The sequence below is a fragment of the Tachysurus fulvidraco genome, chromosome 6 (assembly GCF_022655615.1).
Source record: "Tachysurus fulvidraco isolate hzauxx_2018 chromosome 6, HZAU_PFXX_2.0, whole genome shotgun sequence".
NCBI classification, from domain to species: Eukaryota; Metazoa; Chordata; class Actinopteri; order Siluriformes; family Bagridae; genus Tachysurus; species Tachysurus fulvidraco.
In genome coordinates, this window is record NC_062523.1 from 11,684,826 (window position 1) to 11,704,356 (window position 19,531).

Sequence of the window (19,531 nt, forward strand, 5' to 3'; positions counted from 1 at the left end):
TCCGTCGTTGCCATGGAGACAGTACACAACGCTGCATTGGTCACGTGACGAACAAAACTCGCAAAAGCTCGAACACTTTAGTTTGTACACATTATAATCACCACACTGTTGAAAAGCAATAGCAGTGAAGCAGGTAAGATAAAAGAACTGTCGTAATTCATAGCGAAGTTTGTGCAAACAGTTTGTGTTAATTAAATAGGATAGAGAGGGAAATGGCTAGTTAATCAAGTTAGTAGCTTTTAATTAACTTTAATTAACAGGTTCAAAACAATAAACAACTTTACTGTGCAACTAAATGTCTGACAAATGTGCTTTAAAAGTTACACTTTTTCCATTCGTCTCCCCCCATTCTCTCTCTCTCTCTCTCTCTCTCTCTCTCTCTCTCTCTCTCTCTCTCTCTCTCTCTCTCTCTCTCTCTCTCTCTCTCTCTCTCTCTCTCTCTCCCTCTCTCTCTCTCTCTCTCTCTCTCTCTCTCTCTCTCTCTCTCTCTCTCTCTCTCTCTCTCTCTCTCTCTCTCTCTCTCTCTCTCTCTCTCTCTCTCTCTCTCTCTCTCTCTCTCTCTCTCTCTCTCTGTCTCTCTCTAAGCTTAATGCCAGGTTGCAACTTAGATTATCTATCTATCTATCTATCTATCTATCTATCTATCTATCTATCTATCTATCTATCTATCTATCTATCTATCTATCTATCAGATATTGATAAACCCAACCTCATGATTCTGATTCTGATTCTGATTCTAATAACATGGGACTAATTTAAGATTAAATTTAAGATTAAATTAGTTATAGGACTAATTTACTTGTTATGTTATTAGCAATGTAGATCATATTATGTACAATTTTGTTAGTTTGCACAATTAATTTTAGGGCCTTGTAATAAGAGCGATCAGATAAAAAATCTTCTGTAATTATTAGACTGTAATTGACTGTCTGTCCACCCCTGGGATACAGTGAGCAATTATGTAATTCAAGTTGGCATTTATTGTAGAATTGCTTGAAGAATAAAAAATAAAAAAATCCGATGAATATAGTTCAGTATTGCCTAGTATTATAGTAATGTTTCTTTTCACGGAACATTCCTGTTAAATAATGACTAAAAAGATCATATTGAGTTTATTTAATGTGTTTTAGGTTTGGAGTGATTTCATTTATTTTGATTTATTTCTCTGGTACTCATGCATATAGAACGTATTCTAAAATTCTACAAACCATTATTTAATGCATTAAAGCCTATATTATAATGAATGTAAAATGTTTTTTTTTTACCATCAAACTGGAAAACCAGTTTGTTACTGTTTGACAAAATTGAAATGAGTATATTTACTGTACTTAGATACATCTATAAATATCCACTATGTTTTGATTTGTTAGAGAGACCCACAGAGTAATAGATCTGTATGTATTAAACATTTGTTTATTCAGACTGATGCAATGCTGGCTAATATTTCAAGAAACCCTCTGAACAATGGGATTCAGAACAGACATGGCATGCATGGAAAGGTAAGAGGTTCACACTATAGTCTGCATGGATAACACATTCATGTAAATATATAACCAGTTAACTACTGCAGAGTCTGTTTAGTGTCAAGATAATATGAGTTATGGCTTGTGATAATATACTGTATATTACCATGTTTTGTTTTGTTGAATAAACACAATCAAAACAGTGTAGACCCATTATGAAAAACTAAATGATCTTTTAATGCTCATTAAATGAAATAAAAGACACCTATAATTGGTACAAAAATCCACTTAGTTATTTGTGATTGAGAGAAATAATATAGTTATAAAAGCAAGTATGATATGTTTAGAAAAGTGTTTCATGATTTAAATAAAGTAGGCTATATTGTAATATTTACCCTTGACCTACATTATTATAAAATATAAAATACTATAATTTATAAATAATAAGCATGTGCTAATACAATTATATTACATAATTGTAATATAAATGTACTAGCACATAGTATATTTTGTATTATGATAATAGTCTCACTTTTATTGTGGTTTAAAATACAGTCACACTACAGTGAGACAGTCCTAAAATGCTTCTTTACTGAACGATCTTTCAACAGTTGGAGCAATAGGAGTGACAGTTCTACCTGCTGTATTGTTGAAAAATCTATGGAAAAAATGGTTGTATAAATACTATATTTGAATCTCACAAAAACAGCAATTGACGGAATGGAGCTCTCATTCAGTTAGCTATTTTATTGTATTTACACTTTTTTAATGGTCCATTTGGTGGTCTTTTTGAAATGAGAATCATTAAAAGACTAAATCTGCAAAAAAAAGACTAAATGGAACAGTTTTAAATTTGTGGTGATCACATACTTCTCTATTATTAGTAGTTCAGTGTTTATACAGAATATCCGAGTGAATGGCTGCATTTTGCTATATTTGTGCTATATTTATTACTTAAGTATACTACTATACTAATATTATACTAGTAATAATATCTGGTACACAGATGTATGAGTCTGTATGTGTGTGTGTGTGTGTGTGTGTGTGTGTGTGTGTGTGTGTGTGTGTGTGTGTGTGTGTGTGTGTGTGTGTGTGTGTATTATATATATATATAAGATCTAATATGGCCCCTTTAAAAAATATTCTGACACCCCTGGTTTACAGTGAGCAATTATATACCTACAAGATAACATACATTATAGATTATTGTAGCAATTCCCTGCTTCAGTAACACAACACATGGGATCTGATACGCTAAAATTAGTTTGCATCAATTTATTTAGGATATACTGCCCTCTAGTGACCATAATGACACTGTGCTCACTAAACACCTAGAGAACGGACAGCATGTGTCCTAACATCAAATGAAAAGGCTGTCATTTAGGTTATGTTCAGCACTGCTGTTTTAAGATTGATTTACATCTCAGCTGTAATGTTACTTTTACACAAAACCAAGGTGTTAACAGCTGATTGGTTGCTTGCTGCAGGTTTCTGGTCAACAACGATTCAAGGGGTCTCCAAGAAAATCATCCAGACACAGCTGTTTCTTAGGAGTGGAGACCTTGCCAGAGATGGTCTGGGAGGGCTGGGAGCTGGGAAAAGAATATACCAAGGCACTTAATCTGAAAAATGTGAATGAAAAACTTCAGAAACTCAGATTTAGGTGAGATTTTATGTAACAGAGAAATGTTTAGATGTAAACATTTGTGAAGTGGATATGTGAATTATATGTTGTAAATGTAAAAAATATATATATAAATATAAGAAAAGTACACATTTTCTAATGAAACAGCATATTTTTTTATGAGTTTATGTATCACACTGATTTTTATGCCTTTACATTTCACTCTTTCTATTTTAGACCTCCAGAGTCCAAAGTCTTTACCACATTATTTCCGCAGACCATCACTATTAGTCCTGGGATGTCCTTTTCTCTGCCAATCACTTTCCATTCTCTTCATGAGGTACTACATTCAGACAGATTATATTCGGTTATATTATTTTTAAATTATATTTTTTCCCCTATATGTATGCATTTTTACGTCTGTTTATTTGAACATTTGTAGAAATGATATATGTTTATCCATTATTTGGCTAATTGCTCATGTGCATCGTTACATTTGCTCTGCAGTGTGAGTATTCAGACAGTATTGAATTCCAGTGTAAGGAAGGGACATTTAAAGTAAACCTGCGTGCAGTGATGCTACATCATTCATTGGAGCTTCCTGATTCAGTGCAGCTTCCGTTGTGTGCCGTCCATCACAGCACAAACACCAGCTTTCTCTTCTGCAATGCCAGGTATGGAGACCTCAGTTTAAAAATTCTTGAGAGGTCATGGTACTTTCAGAACCATTAGGTAAACATCAGATATGTGATTTAGTAGAAATTAAGTTAAAAGTTGAAAGTCTTTAAAATAAACCATTAAGACAAGCCAGTAATCAATGGTGCTTATCTGTTGTTATGTGTTAGTAAGCTGCAGACCTGTTTCCAGTGGGTGGTGGAGCCACCATTCCATCTCTCCCCAGCGAGTGGGGTTTTGGAGCCAGGACAGCAGCGCAGAGTCTCTGTAACTTTCAAACCACAGCAAGCACTGGTATACCAAAGAGAGGCCACCTGCACATTCGGGAAGGAAGGAGAAAACACATGCACAATGTTATTGAAAGGACTGGGTGAGTTTAGCAAATATATGGCTGAGGCATTTAGTTAATAACAGCCTGGTGTTGAGACAGGATACAATTAAGGGTTAAGGGATTTGTTCCAGAACTCAACATTGGCAGCTTGGTAATATTGGGATTTGAACTCATAAAACCTAAATCACAGGATCACCACGGCCCAATTATATAAACCTATATAGGGCTAAAGTAGTTTAGGACTTTTCTCAATGTATCTATGCATTAAATCCTTTATCAGGTTTTGAATTGAATAAAAGCCACAATTTTAACACTCTATATACTTTATCTAAATACAAGCCGTTTTTGATTTACCCCTTATATTTACATCTGTGGGTCCACATTTCCATTCCTCAGTCACCTATCTATCCTATTCATTTAATTACATGAAATAATTCACAGCATTTACTGAATAATGTGTTCTAGTAAATACAAATATCAAAATATGTTGAGAGTTTATGGGGTTGAAGAAAACAATAAAATTTAAACATAAAATTAATTTTTTTTTTTTTTTTTTTAAAGCCAAGTACCCATACCTACAAATCAAGTCTCTTGGCCAGGAAGAAGGTGGTAGACTACTCCAATTTGGCAGTGTAGCAATTGGAAGCTGTTTAGAAAAACATTTTGAGATCTACAACCCTTCTTCAGTGAGTCACTATGTCTCTACATGTAATATATCTAATACTTTTACTTCTTATACCAATATTATTTGTTGTCTTCATTTGTCTCCAATTAATTGCGGCCCTATTCCTCTTTCAGGTGTTGACTTCCTTCTCTCTGACTCATGTGAAACGGCCGGCTCTTATGGAGTCTGTGTTCCAGTGTGATGTGCAGGAAGGGCAAGTGTCTCCGTGCTCAGTACTGAAAGTGTCCGTTCGTTTTACTCCACTTACTGTGGACAGCACCAGCGTAGACTACTTCCGCCTCAGCTGCCCTGGGGGAAACAGCACAGATGTGCTTGAAGTCACCGGCTCATGTATAGGTGAGACAAATTATTTAAAATTCTGTACCCATGTGCATTTTGTGATTCTCTCTAGATGTGTATACCTGCAACAGTTATTTAATGACATCATGCAAGTAAAGATGCAAGGTAGCAAGGACTGAGTTTGGTATGTATCTTCCTGATTCCTGTAGGTCCAGTAGTTACTTTAAGCTCCTCTGTGGTGGATTTTGGCTGTGTGGAAGAGGGAGAAGAAGCCATGCATATTATTCATATCATAAACTCTTCTACTGTCCAGGCTTATTACCAATTTGACTTGGACCCTAGCAATCATAGTGTGTTCACACTTGACCAACCTATTGGGACTCTGCCAGCCAAGGAAAGCATCCTTCTGCGTTTAAGTTTCCGCCCCCATCATCCTATCGCCTATCACAAGAGAGCAGTGTGCCTTATACTGCACAGGGTATGTCATTATGCAGAGTTAGAAATTATAGTTGCTCTAATTGCTTTACTTATGCACTAGAAGTTGATGAAGTTTACAGGTGTATATGTAGACCACAGTTATAGTTAGGCTATTATTTCATTTGTTTTTTTAAGGAACCACTTTTGTTGGACTTGATTGGCACCTGTCACTCAGAACAGCTTAAGCCAGCCATCTTACAACCCAGACATCTGCATGTGTACAGAAAAAATCTGCTTCGTGGTCTAACCTGTTACCCTCCAGATATACTCAGTGCCATGCTGGCTGAGCATAAACTGCAACAGGATGAAAGTGGGGCATTATTATTTCAAAAGGTCTGTATTCAATGATTGTGTTTGCATTTGGATGAATCGTTAAATCTAATCAATACACACACCCAAAAACCCATCCAGTTACTACAACAAAAGATGGGGAACACAAAGTGTTTAAAAATTTGTACATAATTTACCTCTTAGGACTCATCAGAGGACACCGCTTTGTCCAGGCCTCCTCTATCCCTAGGGACCATGATGGAAGAATATTTCCACATGAACTTGACAGATAAAACAAGAGAACATCCTGATGTGAATGGAAATCCTGAATGTTTCCCCCTGGCCCATGTCACAGTTGAGCCATCTGAACTGCTTTTTTACTCAGGGCCCTCATCTCAATCCGTCACCCTCACCAACCACACCAAAGGCGAACTCAGCCTGCTGTGGACCCCTGTTCCTGACTCACCCTTTTCCATCACCCCTCTCACATGTGACCTACGTCCTCTAAAGTCCACTGACTTCATAGTGACATACGCACCCAAACAGCACAATGTCTACCATGTAGCACAGCTTGAGTGTTTCACTCTCTACAAGGTAAAGTAGAGACACCTTTTTTTGTGGTGTGTAGTGCTTGAGACGTTTTTCTATATTCTTTAAGAAATAGAAGATTTGCTATTTTATAAATAGATAGATAGATAGATAGGTAGATAGATAGATAGATAGATAGATAGATAGATAGATAGATAGATAGATAGATAGATAGATAGATAGATAGATAAATAAATAAATAAATAAATAAATAAATAAATAAATAACGTGTGTACACCCACTTGGGTCTCTGAACCTAGCAGATTTTGCAGGATTATCAGCAAACAGAAGACAGAACTCTATGCCCTCCCTGGTGTCTCACAGTTAGGGTTACTGCTCACTCATTTCAGCCTGGAAATGAACACTTCATCCCTTGCTTTTCTCTGCAGCCATCCCTTGTGGTGAGTTGGAAAAATGGTTGATAATCAGAAGATTGTTAATAAAACTGCATTTGGTATTCATGCTTGTAATTTCAAACAAGGTATTATTATTATTATTATTATTATTATTATTATTATTATTATCTCTCATTTATAAGACCTGTTGAAAATTATATGTCAACTGAAGTTTGAACAACCTTAAAAAAAATGATATTAAAATTCTGTAATGTCTGAATTTTATGTCTCCCTTATTCTCACACAGAGATCATATTACTAGCTTTTTTCTGTGTGTTCCCTGTGTTTTGCAGATGTTTCCAGCTTTGAATCTGGTCTCCTACAGGAGTGTTCTGCTGCAGAACACAGGAAACCTTCCTCTTATCTTTAACTTGACTACAAAGGACTTTCCTGGTGTATCTGTATTGCCCCCTAGTGGCTTGGTATCACCAGGCAGCCACCAGATCCTCATTCTCCGATCTACTCCTGCTGAAGACAACCCTAGCTCTGTACCTCTGACCCTGCAGCTCAATGCCAGTCCCAAACACTCACAGGTATATTAAAAAGGTGCAAATTAACGTTCAACACTGTAGGTTTTGATTCTGGAGCATACTTGGTTCACTGTTTTTTCTTTCTTTAGGAGCTAAGCATGGTGTGTGTGGCGGAGAGGCCACGCATTACTTTGGATGGTGATGGAAGCTTGTTTTTCAGGCCCACAGCACTAGGCTCCTGCTCCAAGGCATCTCTGAGCATCAAGAACTTTAGCAGAGTAGCATTGCACTTTCACTGGAGGATCTGTGAATCAGATCGTAGAGTTCTCTCTGTACAACCACATGCAGGTGTGCTGCAGCCCAATGAATCCCAGGTAAGTGACTATGAGATTAGTATAAAAATGTAAGTCTTATACATCTGGCTTTGCTTTTTAAGGTAATCAGAGCTGTTGTTTCTGTTCAGGTCCAGACATGGTCCTTCACTCCAGTGGAGGAGATAACGTACAATATGAAGCCTAGTCTAATTTTCTGGCCCATTCAGAACCCAGAGTATAAAAGGTCCAGACTCTCTCTTAAAGTTGTGGGATTGTCTACCAAAGGTTCCATACAGGTGTGTATAAAGCAGAGATTGTATTTATAAAGGAATATCATTTGGCAGAAACAAAACAGTATGCAAGTTCTACATGGTGCAGTGGTATGTATCTAGTCAGTTAATTCATGCATGATGCCACGAGGAGGTGATCATGAAATTCTTCTGATTTCAGGCTGGACACTCATTTCTGGATCTGGGTGAAGTATTGGTTGGCAGTTGTAAGTCATTTGAGGTTCCTCTCCTGAACCCTAGTCCATGTGCTGTTAGCTTTTCTTTGTCTGTGCAGCAAAACATCAGTGCTCCAGACATTCCTGAGGGCTCACTCGAAGACCCGCTCGGTAAGAGAACGCCGTAAACAAATATCTCTAAAAATAAGTATCTGTGTGTCTTAGCACTTCCAGATGAACTATAAATCCTATATCATTTTCCATACTGTTGCTTTGAAATGTTGCCTGTATTTAACTTTATTTTTTTTTCTGCAGCTCTGCACTTGGAACGTGTGACGGGAACAATTCCAGCTCAGTGTCAGCTGCTAATTCGCTCCACAGTGAGACCGATTCGCAGAGGCCGATATCGCTGGACCATCTGTTATAAAATCCTTAATGCTTCTGGTACTAAATTCATAAAACAAATTAATCAGCATGAACTCTATTCATACAGAGCTTTATGCATTTGTTTTATACAGAGTTTTATGCAACAGAGCCCCCACACTATATGATACAATTGCTTAAAGCAGTGAGTCGATATTTGACATAAAATTTTATTTAACATTATATGATATAATTTGATATGTGACCCTGTGACCATATGTGAATATGTAATCAATCTGGGGAAATTATTATGACACAGAGGACTATTATAAGCCAGCCTATATACACTATTTACACAATAACTTTCACACACCATTTGAATATCCTTTTTGATACGTTTTATATTTATATTCACATATAATTCATAATTGTTTTTTAATCAGTTAAAATAAGAAAACAGATCATTATTGATTTATGTTGATTTATGCCCTTTTTAATTGTTACCATTTAAAATAATACATCGATCCAAATTGTCCAAACATTACATCCCTAATAAATAATAACAACATGTCTTTACATTGAAGATTTGTTTTTTATATTAAAAATATAAATTGTATGAGTCACAGATATACCGGTTTTAAGACAACAGTGTTTTGTTTTTCCCCTGTATTGATTAAGGTGAATTTATTTTATGTTAATATGCTTATGCTAAACTTTCTTTTCAATTCTTTCTTTTTTTTAAATGAATCTTAAATTGAAATTAAAATACATTCCCAGGTACCTAATAGCTTTTGCACTTTTGTCTTCGTTCATTCTACTTCCCTTTTCCTCTTTGCTATATTTAATGTCGTTTGTGTTTTTCTGCCCCCTCAGGGTTGGTGGCAGGGGATTCTTGTTCTCTGTGTCAGGTTGAAGCAGAAGGAGTTTATCCCACTCTGGAGGTGACAGATGCCCGTAGCAGTGGCAGCATGGAGGGTTTAAGTAAGCTGTATCTCTGGAAGCTCTTCTGTCTTCACGATCTTAATACTTACTTGCTCAGTGAGCCAGGTCCAGCTGAGCTTACCTACAGAGTGCCCACTAGACACAGGTAACACCTTATCCGGGAACTACATCAAACCTCACGATGATACAGAGGTTTTGGTATAATCTATGTGCTATATGTTTGTTTGAACTGCTTGATGTGTTTTGCAGTTTCCGTCGCTGTCCACCTGTCTTAACTTCAGCCATGTTGGATTTTAACTTCAGCGCTGCTCCTCTGGGTGCCGACCCCTCCAACGTCCTGCTCATGTTTGAGAATACTGGGAATATCCTTGTAGAGTGGTAGGTGCTACCAATTACTACCTGTCTGAAATTTAATGAGATTTGGTTTTATTTTTTGTTTGATTATATGAGTAATTATTATTATTGTTGAGTGCATTTATTAAAGATTCATTTATACGAGATCAAGGATTTGGACAGAATGCTAAGAGACACAGTATACCAGAGCTCTTGAATTCTCAAATCTGATTATCTGGTTATTGATTAATACTCAAATATGTATGGTTTCTACAATAACCATTAATTCACAAGTATATATTATTGCAGCTACACCACGATATCTATACATAAAGGTTCTCATATAGGTGGTTCTCATATTTCATCTCTAAGTAATTTCAAAATATCTAAAATATAAAATACATTTCAACTTTAAATAAGATTTTTTCATATCCTTCTGATATACAGTGTAAAAAAATTCAGCATGAACCCTTTTTTGGAGAAACATGTTTGAATAAATCTGACAAGGCATTTGTGCATTTTATTTTCTGCAAAATTATTATGCAATTCATGAAATGACATTTCTTTATTCTTTAAATTAGCATGGAAAGGGGTTACTGGCTTATTAAATGATCTCTCTGACAGGACATTTCTGTTCCCGGAGGATCAACAGATTGAGCTGGAGTGCTGGGCTGAGAGTGCAGAGTTAAGCCCCACTGAGCTTCTTCAGATGAAGGTGCAGGACAGCAGGATGTTCTCAGTGTCTCCACGCTCTGGCAAACTGCAACCTGGCCAGCATAGAGCAGTGCAGTTCACATATAGGTAAAACAGTGACTGGCTTTCTCATCTACAACGTGGCTTCATTTGCTAGACTTTCACACAGCAGGTTCATGTACTACACTAAGAACACCACTGCACTTTATTATAATTACATTTACACTGGACTGATATGAGACTCAATATACTTGTACTGTATGTGCAAAATCTCCCTCTATATCATATATTATTTACAGGTTGCTATTATTTTTACTTGCTCAAGCAAATGAATTCTCTTGCTCGGTCTTTTGGCTTTTTATACTGCATAAAATTTCACCTAGTTTTGCACTGGGAAGGAGTGAACAAATGCATCAGAATTTCACTATTTATAGATAATAAAACACTTGACACATGACAATAAACATGAAACTTGATTACAGCATTCTTCTGTTACAGGCATGACTTCACTGGGACATATCGGCTTCCTGTCCTACTGAAGCTCTCTCATGGCAGAGAGATTCTGGTAAGACATTCAAGAGCCTTGGTACTGAATATGACTCGCTTGTTGTTTGCATTGTGTCAGTGCACTTTAACTTGGATATAGAAGTTAATGACGTGTTCTTTGTTCTGGTTTTGTTTTATCACTGCAGCTGAATTTTATTGGTGTAACTGTGGAAAAGGACAGGCCCTACCTTCACTTTCCCTCTACTCGACATGTTTTTGCTCCCGTGGCTATCGGAGGGTTTAATCCCCCAAAACAGGTTTGGCTTATTTGCGGTTCCCTTTGGCTGTTCATGCTGATTCCCATAATTACTGAGAAAGGTTCAGGTTAACAGAATTGAATTTATTATTTTGCACAAATATACCTGATAATTCTACGATCTATTTCTCCCCTTAGAGCAGGTTGTTCCATAGTTTTTGTAGATGATGAAAAAGAAGAAATAACCAGTAATTCATTCATACAGTACTTTGTAATTACAGTACAGTACAGTGCAGTAATTCACACATACAGTACCAAATGCTAAAGCAAAGATGCTTTCACTGGTTCTACATAAAAAATACTTCAGAAAACCGTAAACAGTAATAAAGTAAACAAAGAAAATATTTGGTGTGACAATGCTGTCAGTAGCATCAGTAGTCTCAGTTTGTGCAGTTTTTCTGAGCTTTTTGGAGACTCTCTTTCACAGTCCTCTGTTTTTGCAGGTAAAATCTCACAGCCTTTATTGTGATTTTGTTTGAAAAGGGGCCTGTTATATTATTGTTGCTTTCTCTGAATGTTCATTTTTTATAATTATTTTATTGGAAAACGAATGTTTAGAAGGTTTTTGTACTGACTCAGTCATGCATAACTCATCTATAATAACATTTGTATGAATTAGCACAGTACTTTATAATACTTATATATATATATATAAGTATATAATTACATATTCATAATTATTTCCCTTGTCTGTGTGTGTGTGCATGTAGGTGTATGAGTTGTATAATGGAGGAGCTCAGCTACTTAGTTATCGTGTGGACACTCTGCCGCTGCAGGAACTACAGGAGGAGAACTTTAACCATCCTGTCCTGCAGTGTCTGAACCCAGATGGAAATGTGCAGCCTGGATGCACAGCCACACTGGAGTGGATATTCTCTCCTCTGGAGGCTAAAACATACAGTGTAAGTTCCTTCAGTAATCACTACACACATACAGATACACATATTGCTTGATCCAGAGATGTTTATGTTGTGTGTATGTTACATATATAAAGTTTAATCACATTCATAATCATATCCAGCATACTTAGCAGATTTAGCTGACTTTAACATAAATAGGTAGTATATAAAAACGGGGGCATGGTCAAGCACTAGTTTGTAAAGGGTGGGCAGAGCCGGAGATGGTGAGTAGTAAAGATTACACACCAGCCAGAAATGTTGTTTCAGTGTATGGTGATTAGGATAAAGAGAGGAGAGTAAGAGCCTAGGGAGAGTTCAGGGTAGTTTAGAGCTATGTGTGTGCACACAGGCTTTAAATACCATCACTGAAAAAGCGAGTGAAAATAGCCATAGTTAATATAGAGCCTTTGTTTTGAATTGTCCCAAGCCTGTGTCCAGTTTCCTAATTTCCTATAGAATCATGGTGTTTGTTAGTTTGTTATCTAAAAAAAACTAAAATTTCAATGTATTATTAAACTTAAATTCAACTAGCGCAGGGATTTCAGAACACATCCCATCTTTTAAAGTCCCTGTTATACCCACATATATTCAGGTGGACATCCTTATTTATGTGCTGGCGGGAGACACTGTGCTGGTGACATTTGAAGGCTGTGGCTTTGACAAGAGAGACTCTGTTCCCCTTCATCTTCATGATGGACGTCTTACTGTACCTTGCACTCAGAAATTGCCTTTACCCGGACAGGTAGGTGATGGAGAAACATTAAGAATAGTAATCAAGTATAAATTCTACTCCGTCTGCATGGTTGTGTTTGGACTTTCCATTATATTTCTAGATTTTTATATTCTGTTTTTTTTTAAAAGCAACACTTTTTTCCTCACTTGTGTGAAGATGGTGTTCCTTTCAGAGGAGAGAGTGTCTTTTGGTGACATTCCAGTCAGCTCTCGGAGCACACGTATCCTGTTTCTGACCAATAGCTCTCACACTGACCGAGTTCTCTACTCATGGAAACTGAGAGATCAAGATGTCAAACAGGTGTGTCAAATGCAAATTATGTAAATTTACATTTACTGTGGACCCCTTATGAAGAGCAGCTTACAGAAATGCACAAATAATTTCTGTTTTTTAGAGTTTTTATTTGATACCTGCATATGTGAATGGTACCAGTCAAATATTTGTACACATCTAGCTAATAGTGTTTATTTAAATAGTAGTAGTTAAATAGTAAAATTTAAATTTAAATTTTACTATATTCTACTATTTTAGAGCAGTAATGAACACATTAACACTCCGAAATAACATCTATGCAATTATGCAATTAGATGGAATTATGGAATTATGCAATTCGTCTGTTTCTGTAGGCAGTGCAGATTCATCCAGTTAGTGGATCTCTCTGTGCAGAGGAGAGTGTTTGCTGCATCCTCACTATTTCCACCTCAAGCAGCCCCACATTCTACCAGCAAGATCTCATCTGTGAAGTAAGTTCTCTCTCTCTCTCTCTCTCTCTCTCTCTCTCTCTCTCTCTCTCTCTCTCTCTCTCTCTCTCTCTCTCTTTCTCTCTCATTTACTCTGTAACAAAGCTGTATACTCTATTTTCATGCTGCGTAAACATAAAAGGCCCCACCACCACTGGGATATTTAATCAAAGATAGTGATGCTAGTAAAATGTGTCATGCTTGTGTTCGCCAGATCACAAAAGAGGCAGATTTCGCTTGTTACCAGAGAGACCTTCAGCAATGGGAGGAGGACAAAGAGAGAAAAAAACATGAGTTCACCATAACGGAGAAAGACCTGATACAGAAAAAACCTCAAGATAAAACAACTCAGGTTTCCTCCAACCCTTAGTATATCAAATACATTAACACAGGCACTGTCTAGTTGTTTTCCATCCTTATTGATTACCTATGTAATGAAATAGGTTCTTTCTCACTAAGGGAGGAAAAGCAGCCCAACTGAAAAACTCCACTAAAACTCGGAAATTCAAGGTAAAGCTGTACAGGTTTGCTTCACGTGGCTCTTGTGTATGACAGTGTTTTGCTATGTTGCTAAAACTCAATAATTAATTATTTATATTCCGATACATTATAGGCGCTGCCACCCATCCGCAGTAACAGCGATACAGTCAAGGCAGAAAAGAAAGCTCAGGAGGAAATAGGGCTGAGACGACCAGAGCCACCTCACCCAACACTGCTTCACCTGGGAGTCACTGCACGCTCACACTCCCTGCTAGAGTACCAGGCACAATTCTCATCTCAGTTCAGCAAGCATCACGTCTACAGGTGTGCACTTTATGCAGAAAGCATGTGTTCAATGTAGTCAAATATATCACTTCTTTAAAAATATTAGTTAATGAAGGAAAAGTATAAAAGCCATGACTGTCCAGGTGTCTCTTCAGATCTGTGTCGTCAAAACTTCCTCAGTCTGGATCAACTGAGAGTAATCTCTTTACATCAACCATGCCTCCTCTCACCCATGGCCCAGAGAGAGACCTTCTCATACACACCCTCACATCTGTGCTCAGGTACACACCACCTCATCCAGTTATTTATCTCCATAGATGATATTGAGCAAGCAAAATATTTAACAAATCACAATTTTACTTCTATAGAAGTCTCTTGGATGATCCTGCGTTCCACCAGGAATTGCAGAACACCTTGAATGATCCAGTGCCCTATTTCACCCAGCTTCGACCTGCTTCCCCAAGTCTGCCCACAACTTCCACTGAGACACCACATGCAAATTACTCAGTCTGTTTAACTGACTCTAAACCAGACACTGTGGCACATTCTCACACACAGTCTGAGGGTGAGTGTGAGCCGCAGTCATGTCAGGAGCTGAACCCTAAGCTCAGGGAACAGGTGCAGAAATCCATTCGTAGGTAAGTTGTGTTATAAAAATCCTGTTAGAGTTTGGAACCATTCGCTAACATTTACAAATTGAATTAAATCCATCTTTTAAATTAAATTTAGGAGAGTGTTTAATCCACTTAAAGAGTAATATGAAGACATTATACATCATTTTATTTGTTATTGTTTACAGTACTATAATTTATTTAGCCATTTATCTCACAGAGCTCTGAATTTTCCAGCACATTAGGGCATAACTATAAATTACTTTGCAAACAATTTAAACATCATAACTGGAGAATTTCAATATAGTTTTGCAGACATACATCACCTCATTAAAGCAATGGTGTGCTGTAAAATCTGGGAGGTTTGCCTTGCATTCAAGAATGTTTTTAAATACTTTTTACAGCCTCTTATTTTGGATGGTGAAATATTCAGTGAAATATTTAATCATTAGATGTCTAGCACAGTATTTTGGAGTTTAAATAATATGAGTAAAATTTTGAGGGTATTTGCGGTGAACGGTGTAAGAATTGTTTTACTTTTGTATATTTGCTGGGGTTAAGGCTAGGGCTAGGGCTAACCCCAAGTCTAACCGATCACATTGAGCCAGGAGTCAACTGTCTCACTTATTTAACCATTCATTCATTCATTTTCTACCGCTTTATCCGAACGTCTCGGGTCACGGGGAGCCTGTGCCTATCTCAGGCGTCATCGGGCATCAAGGCAGGATACACCCTGAACGGAGTGCCAACCCATCGCAGGGCACACACACTCTCATTCACTCACGCATTCACACACTACGGACAATTTTCCAGAGATGCCAATTAACCTACCATGCATGTCTTTGGACTGGGGGAGGAAACCGGAGTACCCGGAGGAAACCCCCGAGGCACGGGGAGAACATGCAAACTCCGCACACACAAGGCGGAGGCGGGAATCGAACCCCGACCCTGGAGGTGTGAGGCGAACGTGCTACCCACTAAGCCACCGTGCCCCCCCCACTTATTTAACCATGTAAAATAATTCTGTATTTTGCAAATTGTGCAAAACCAAGATTCAGATACTCTGCTCTGACTATATGTTAAAACCCTGTGTGATTCTGTCTGTATATATATTGTCACTTTTAACTGTATCTCCTTCCCCGCTACAGGAGTCCAGAGTTCGGTGACCTGATGGAGGAGATTCTGCTCAACACTCTGCAAAACCTAATGACAGAGGCTTTCCTGGGGGAGCTGGTTCTGACGGCCCGACCACGCAGCATCGCCTTGCCGCCATGCTCAGCCAGGTTAAACATAGCCTCACACTCACTTGACACCGTTTGTCTCATCATCTTACTATTTTTGCAACAAATCATCAGTCAGAATACACTGTATACAATGTTTTAAGGGTCACTCTGCTTCTACACAGGAGAAACTCTGGGAGACAATCCAGTGGGCATCTGGTGTGTGAGAGTGGAACGGATCCACATCACACCCTGGGGAACAATCCATAGATGCCTTGCATTGCTCTGCTCTCACACCTGGAGTCTCAGCACCACTGATTTTCTCCATATAGGAACCATTTTGAACTACTCAGCATCAATGTATTTTCATATATCACATTCTTAATAAATAAAAATGAAAAAAAAAGAAAGAAAAATGCTGCTTTGTTTACTAAAACTGGTGCCAATACACACATTTGGACTTGACTTAAATCATGGCATGTATGTTTGTCTCAAGAGTTACTCACTGTTTTTATTAGCCTCATAAAGAGGAGAACATTCTTTCTGGCCTAACAATTACAGTGGCAGTTGTGGTTGTTCCTCAAAAATGATGTGGTCAGCTATAAAATCTCACCAATTCAATTAAATGACTGGGTATGTAAACTAATGCAATATATGCTTTAATTAATAGTCAAATAACTTAATCTAGCAATGTCCTCTTGGTGGTGTAAATAGATAAAGTATAAACAACTCTTCTATTTCCTTCTTCCTGCTTGTCGTTGGTCTAGTAGCTGCTTAAACCCTGCAGTCATATGGAAAGAGACACATTATCAAGTTAGAAAATTGTACTACAGATAGATAACAACTTGAGCCAATGCTCATTCTGATATTTTTTAAGGGAGTGTAAATGTGGGGGGTTCTTTGTTTTGAAAAGATGAGATAAGCTATCTATAATGTTATTGATTAATGGATTATCTGGAAATCCTTGGAGCTCAAACAGGGGCATTTTGTTAAAAAAGAAGAGCAGTACACTATATTATGATAAGTGACATCACATTTCTTGAGCGCATTATGCTATTTTATTGATTAAACACTAACCGGTTTTAGTATGACATGTACTTTCAGTTAACTTATATAAATGGACATACTGTATACTATAAGGACCTTGCAATAAATAAACTTGTTTCAGTTTTAGATTTATCAACAATCAAAAGTCATTTTCTCCCCTGTGACCAGCAAAAAAGTAATCTATACCTTTTTGTTGTTCAAAACCATCAGAATCGTGTCATCAGTAATAGAGGTTTCCTCAGCTCAATTTAGGAACTTGTTGTCATGCATGATTGGTTTTGTCAGTTCTCAGTCCTGGAGAAAGGCGAGTGTGTTGAGCGAAAGTGAAGTGTGTGTCAGAAATGGGGCAGGAGTGGAACCCTGGAGACTTCCTCACACCTCCATGTCTATCACTGATGGGCACTCAGAGCAGAATATATAGACCTTTAGCATCATGAGGATCCAGGTGGATATAGACCCTGAGGTGTGATTTTTTTGATCACTATGTATAAATATTGCATTGCTAATAAACAGAAACCACTTTATACAGCATCAATTAATTTGATAGGATTTGTGGGAATATTTTGGAAAATGGAGCAGGATAATTGTATGTAACTTGTAGCACAAAGGATCAAGCTTATATTTTTTCATTCCAATGAGCTTGCTCTGTTCCTCCCAGTGCTGTCATTCTCCTCTTGCATTCCTTAATGCAATCACCAATTCAGTCTTTCATTCATTAAGTTTTACACTAACACACTGAAGAAAATCAGTGTATTTGTATATCTTGTTATTAGACAAAATTGCCAAAAAGTATGTGGACACCTGCCCATCACACCCATTCCAGTTAATACCAAATGGCAGGTCACTAAAGTTCTTCCAATCAAACCATGTCTTCATGTATAGGAGCATTGTCCTGCAGGAATAGGTTTGAGCCCCTTAGTTCCAGTAAAGGGAAATTGTAATGTTACATCATAAAAAGACATCCTATCGTGCACCAGCTAATATATATTTGCTAATAATATTGCTGATATGTTTTTTATAAATTTGTTTTACAGTTTAATGTAGTAATCCTCTAGTACAAGCTTCAGCTGGCTTGATTTTCATTCGCAGGTTGAAGAGCACAATTTGTAATCCATTTAATGTTTAATTCAATCTGTATTAGAGTTAACCAGTTAGTGCTGCTACAGCACATCACATGCCTCAAATATTTGGTTCAGTGAATTCTTTTAGGATACACAGTTTAGCTTGTGGTACTATTCTGTTACCACTGCATTTTGTGTATGTTAGGAGTGGGAGAAGCTGAACTATCATATCCACACACTGATGTATGCTCGTCAGGAGGTGGGTGCGTGCATGAAGTAGATCATACTGCTGCTGGGCAAGTGTACCTTAACATACCTCCATCCCAGCCACCTCCCCTTGTATTTACTCTACCCATGCCACAACATTCCTGGCACTGGTACCATTTGCAAATTTTATGTAATCATTCCTACTTATTTTCTGTTCAACTCGTAAGCTTAAGGGTTCAGACTTGTGTATGTGCTTTATATGGCAATACAGACCATATGTTATAAATCAAGGGAAAATTGCAGTTTTTACTAAATGTGTTTGATTGTGCAAGAATGGGCTTTTTGTGGGTGTTACACCAGGTTACCAAAGGGAGGTGGACTCACTGTTTGCAGTGAATAAACAAAGTGTAATTGAGTAATCTGGAGAGAGCCTGAGAGCTGCTGCCCAGCAGCATAGAGCCCAACAAAAGATTCCTCTTTATCATGAGAGGTTTTGCAGTTATGCAGATATGGATCCAGAACCTATGGAACATTGGGCATGAGGCATAAATACACCCTGAATGTGATACCAATCTATCACAGGGCACCATGCATATACACACATACACATAAACTGATGTACTTTAATATATGGGAATTTACTGTCCCACTTATCACCATATTCCTGTGAAACATGTGCACCACCAAGCCATAGTAAATAATGATTGAACCAGATGCTCGGTACATTTTCTCTAACAAAACTCATTCATCATATTTGTACTGCATACTTATTTTCAAAACCATAAACTATGTGTACATAAATATTGATCCTAAACTTGCAAGCAAATTATCAATTTTTAGAAACATTACTTCTTGCCACTTTCGTTGGGGTTTGAAAATCAGAACACTTCCCAGGTACAGTATATATTAGCATATTATTGGTCATATTTTATATATTTGTTACATTATTTTTCATAGATTATATAATGCGTTTTATATTCATGCTTTTTCCTTTAGCAAGATCATTGTGTCTCTTTAGACAGTGCTGAGGGATTTTTAGGATTGACTAATTAGAAATATTCCCTAACCAAGCTATGTGAGTGACACTGAGACTCACATG

The 19,531-nt window shown here is 37.4% G+C and overlaps 2 protein-coding genes across 4 annotated transcripts; both read left to right on the top strand.

Moving 5' to 3' along the window:
• The first annotated feature begins 2 nt into the window (after positions 1-2).
• Positions 3-16,527, top strand: cfap65 (cilia and flagella associated protein 65). Of its 3 annotated transcripts, none has more exons than XM_047815482.1 (34): positions 3-133; positions 1,422-1,499; positions 2,075-2,135; positions 2,951-3,126; positions 3,325-3,427; positions 3,595-3,761; positions 3,933-4,132; positions 4,655-4,779; positions 4,892-5,114; positions 5,267-5,535; positions 5,670-5,867; positions 6,009-6,398; positions 6,656-6,793; positions 7,081-7,320; positions 7,407-7,631; positions 7,721-7,867; positions 8,022-8,187; positions 8,332-8,460; positions 9,253-9,466; positions 9,571-9,699; positions 10,279-10,455; positions 10,846-10,912; positions 11,040-11,150; positions 11,860-12,051; positions 12,641-12,790; positions 12,938-13,081; positions 13,408-13,524; positions 13,736-13,873; positions 13,981-14,031; positions 14,135-14,325; positions 14,430-14,567; positions 14,655-14,924; positions 16,046-16,180; positions 16,303-16,527. In XM_047815482.1, the coding sequence occupies exons 2-34, from the start codon at positions 1,465-1,467 to the stop codon at positions 16,385-16,387; spliced, it is 5,301 nt and encodes a 1,766-aa protein (XP_047671438.1). In that variant the 5' UTR covers positions 3-133; positions 1,422-1,464; the 3' UTR covers positions 16,388-16,527. The 3 variants fall into 3 exon arrangements, with proteins under 3 accessions (XP_047671438.1, XP_047671439.1, XP_027020647.2); XM_047815483.1 differs by having other exon boundaries at positions 6,665-6,793; XM_027164846.2 differs by having other exon boundaries at positions 4-133; positions 14,442-14,567; positions 16,303-16,526.
• Positions 16,528-17,432: 905 nt separating this feature from the next.
• LOC113654323 (melanoregulin-like) lies at positions 17,433-18,851 on the top strand. Its single transcript, XM_047814574.1, is given in 3 exon segments — positions 17,433-17,627; positions 18,431-18,521; positions 18,793-18,851. Coding segments are annotated over 3 exon segments (345 nt in total).
• Positions 18,852-19,531: the final 680 nt, after the last annotated feature.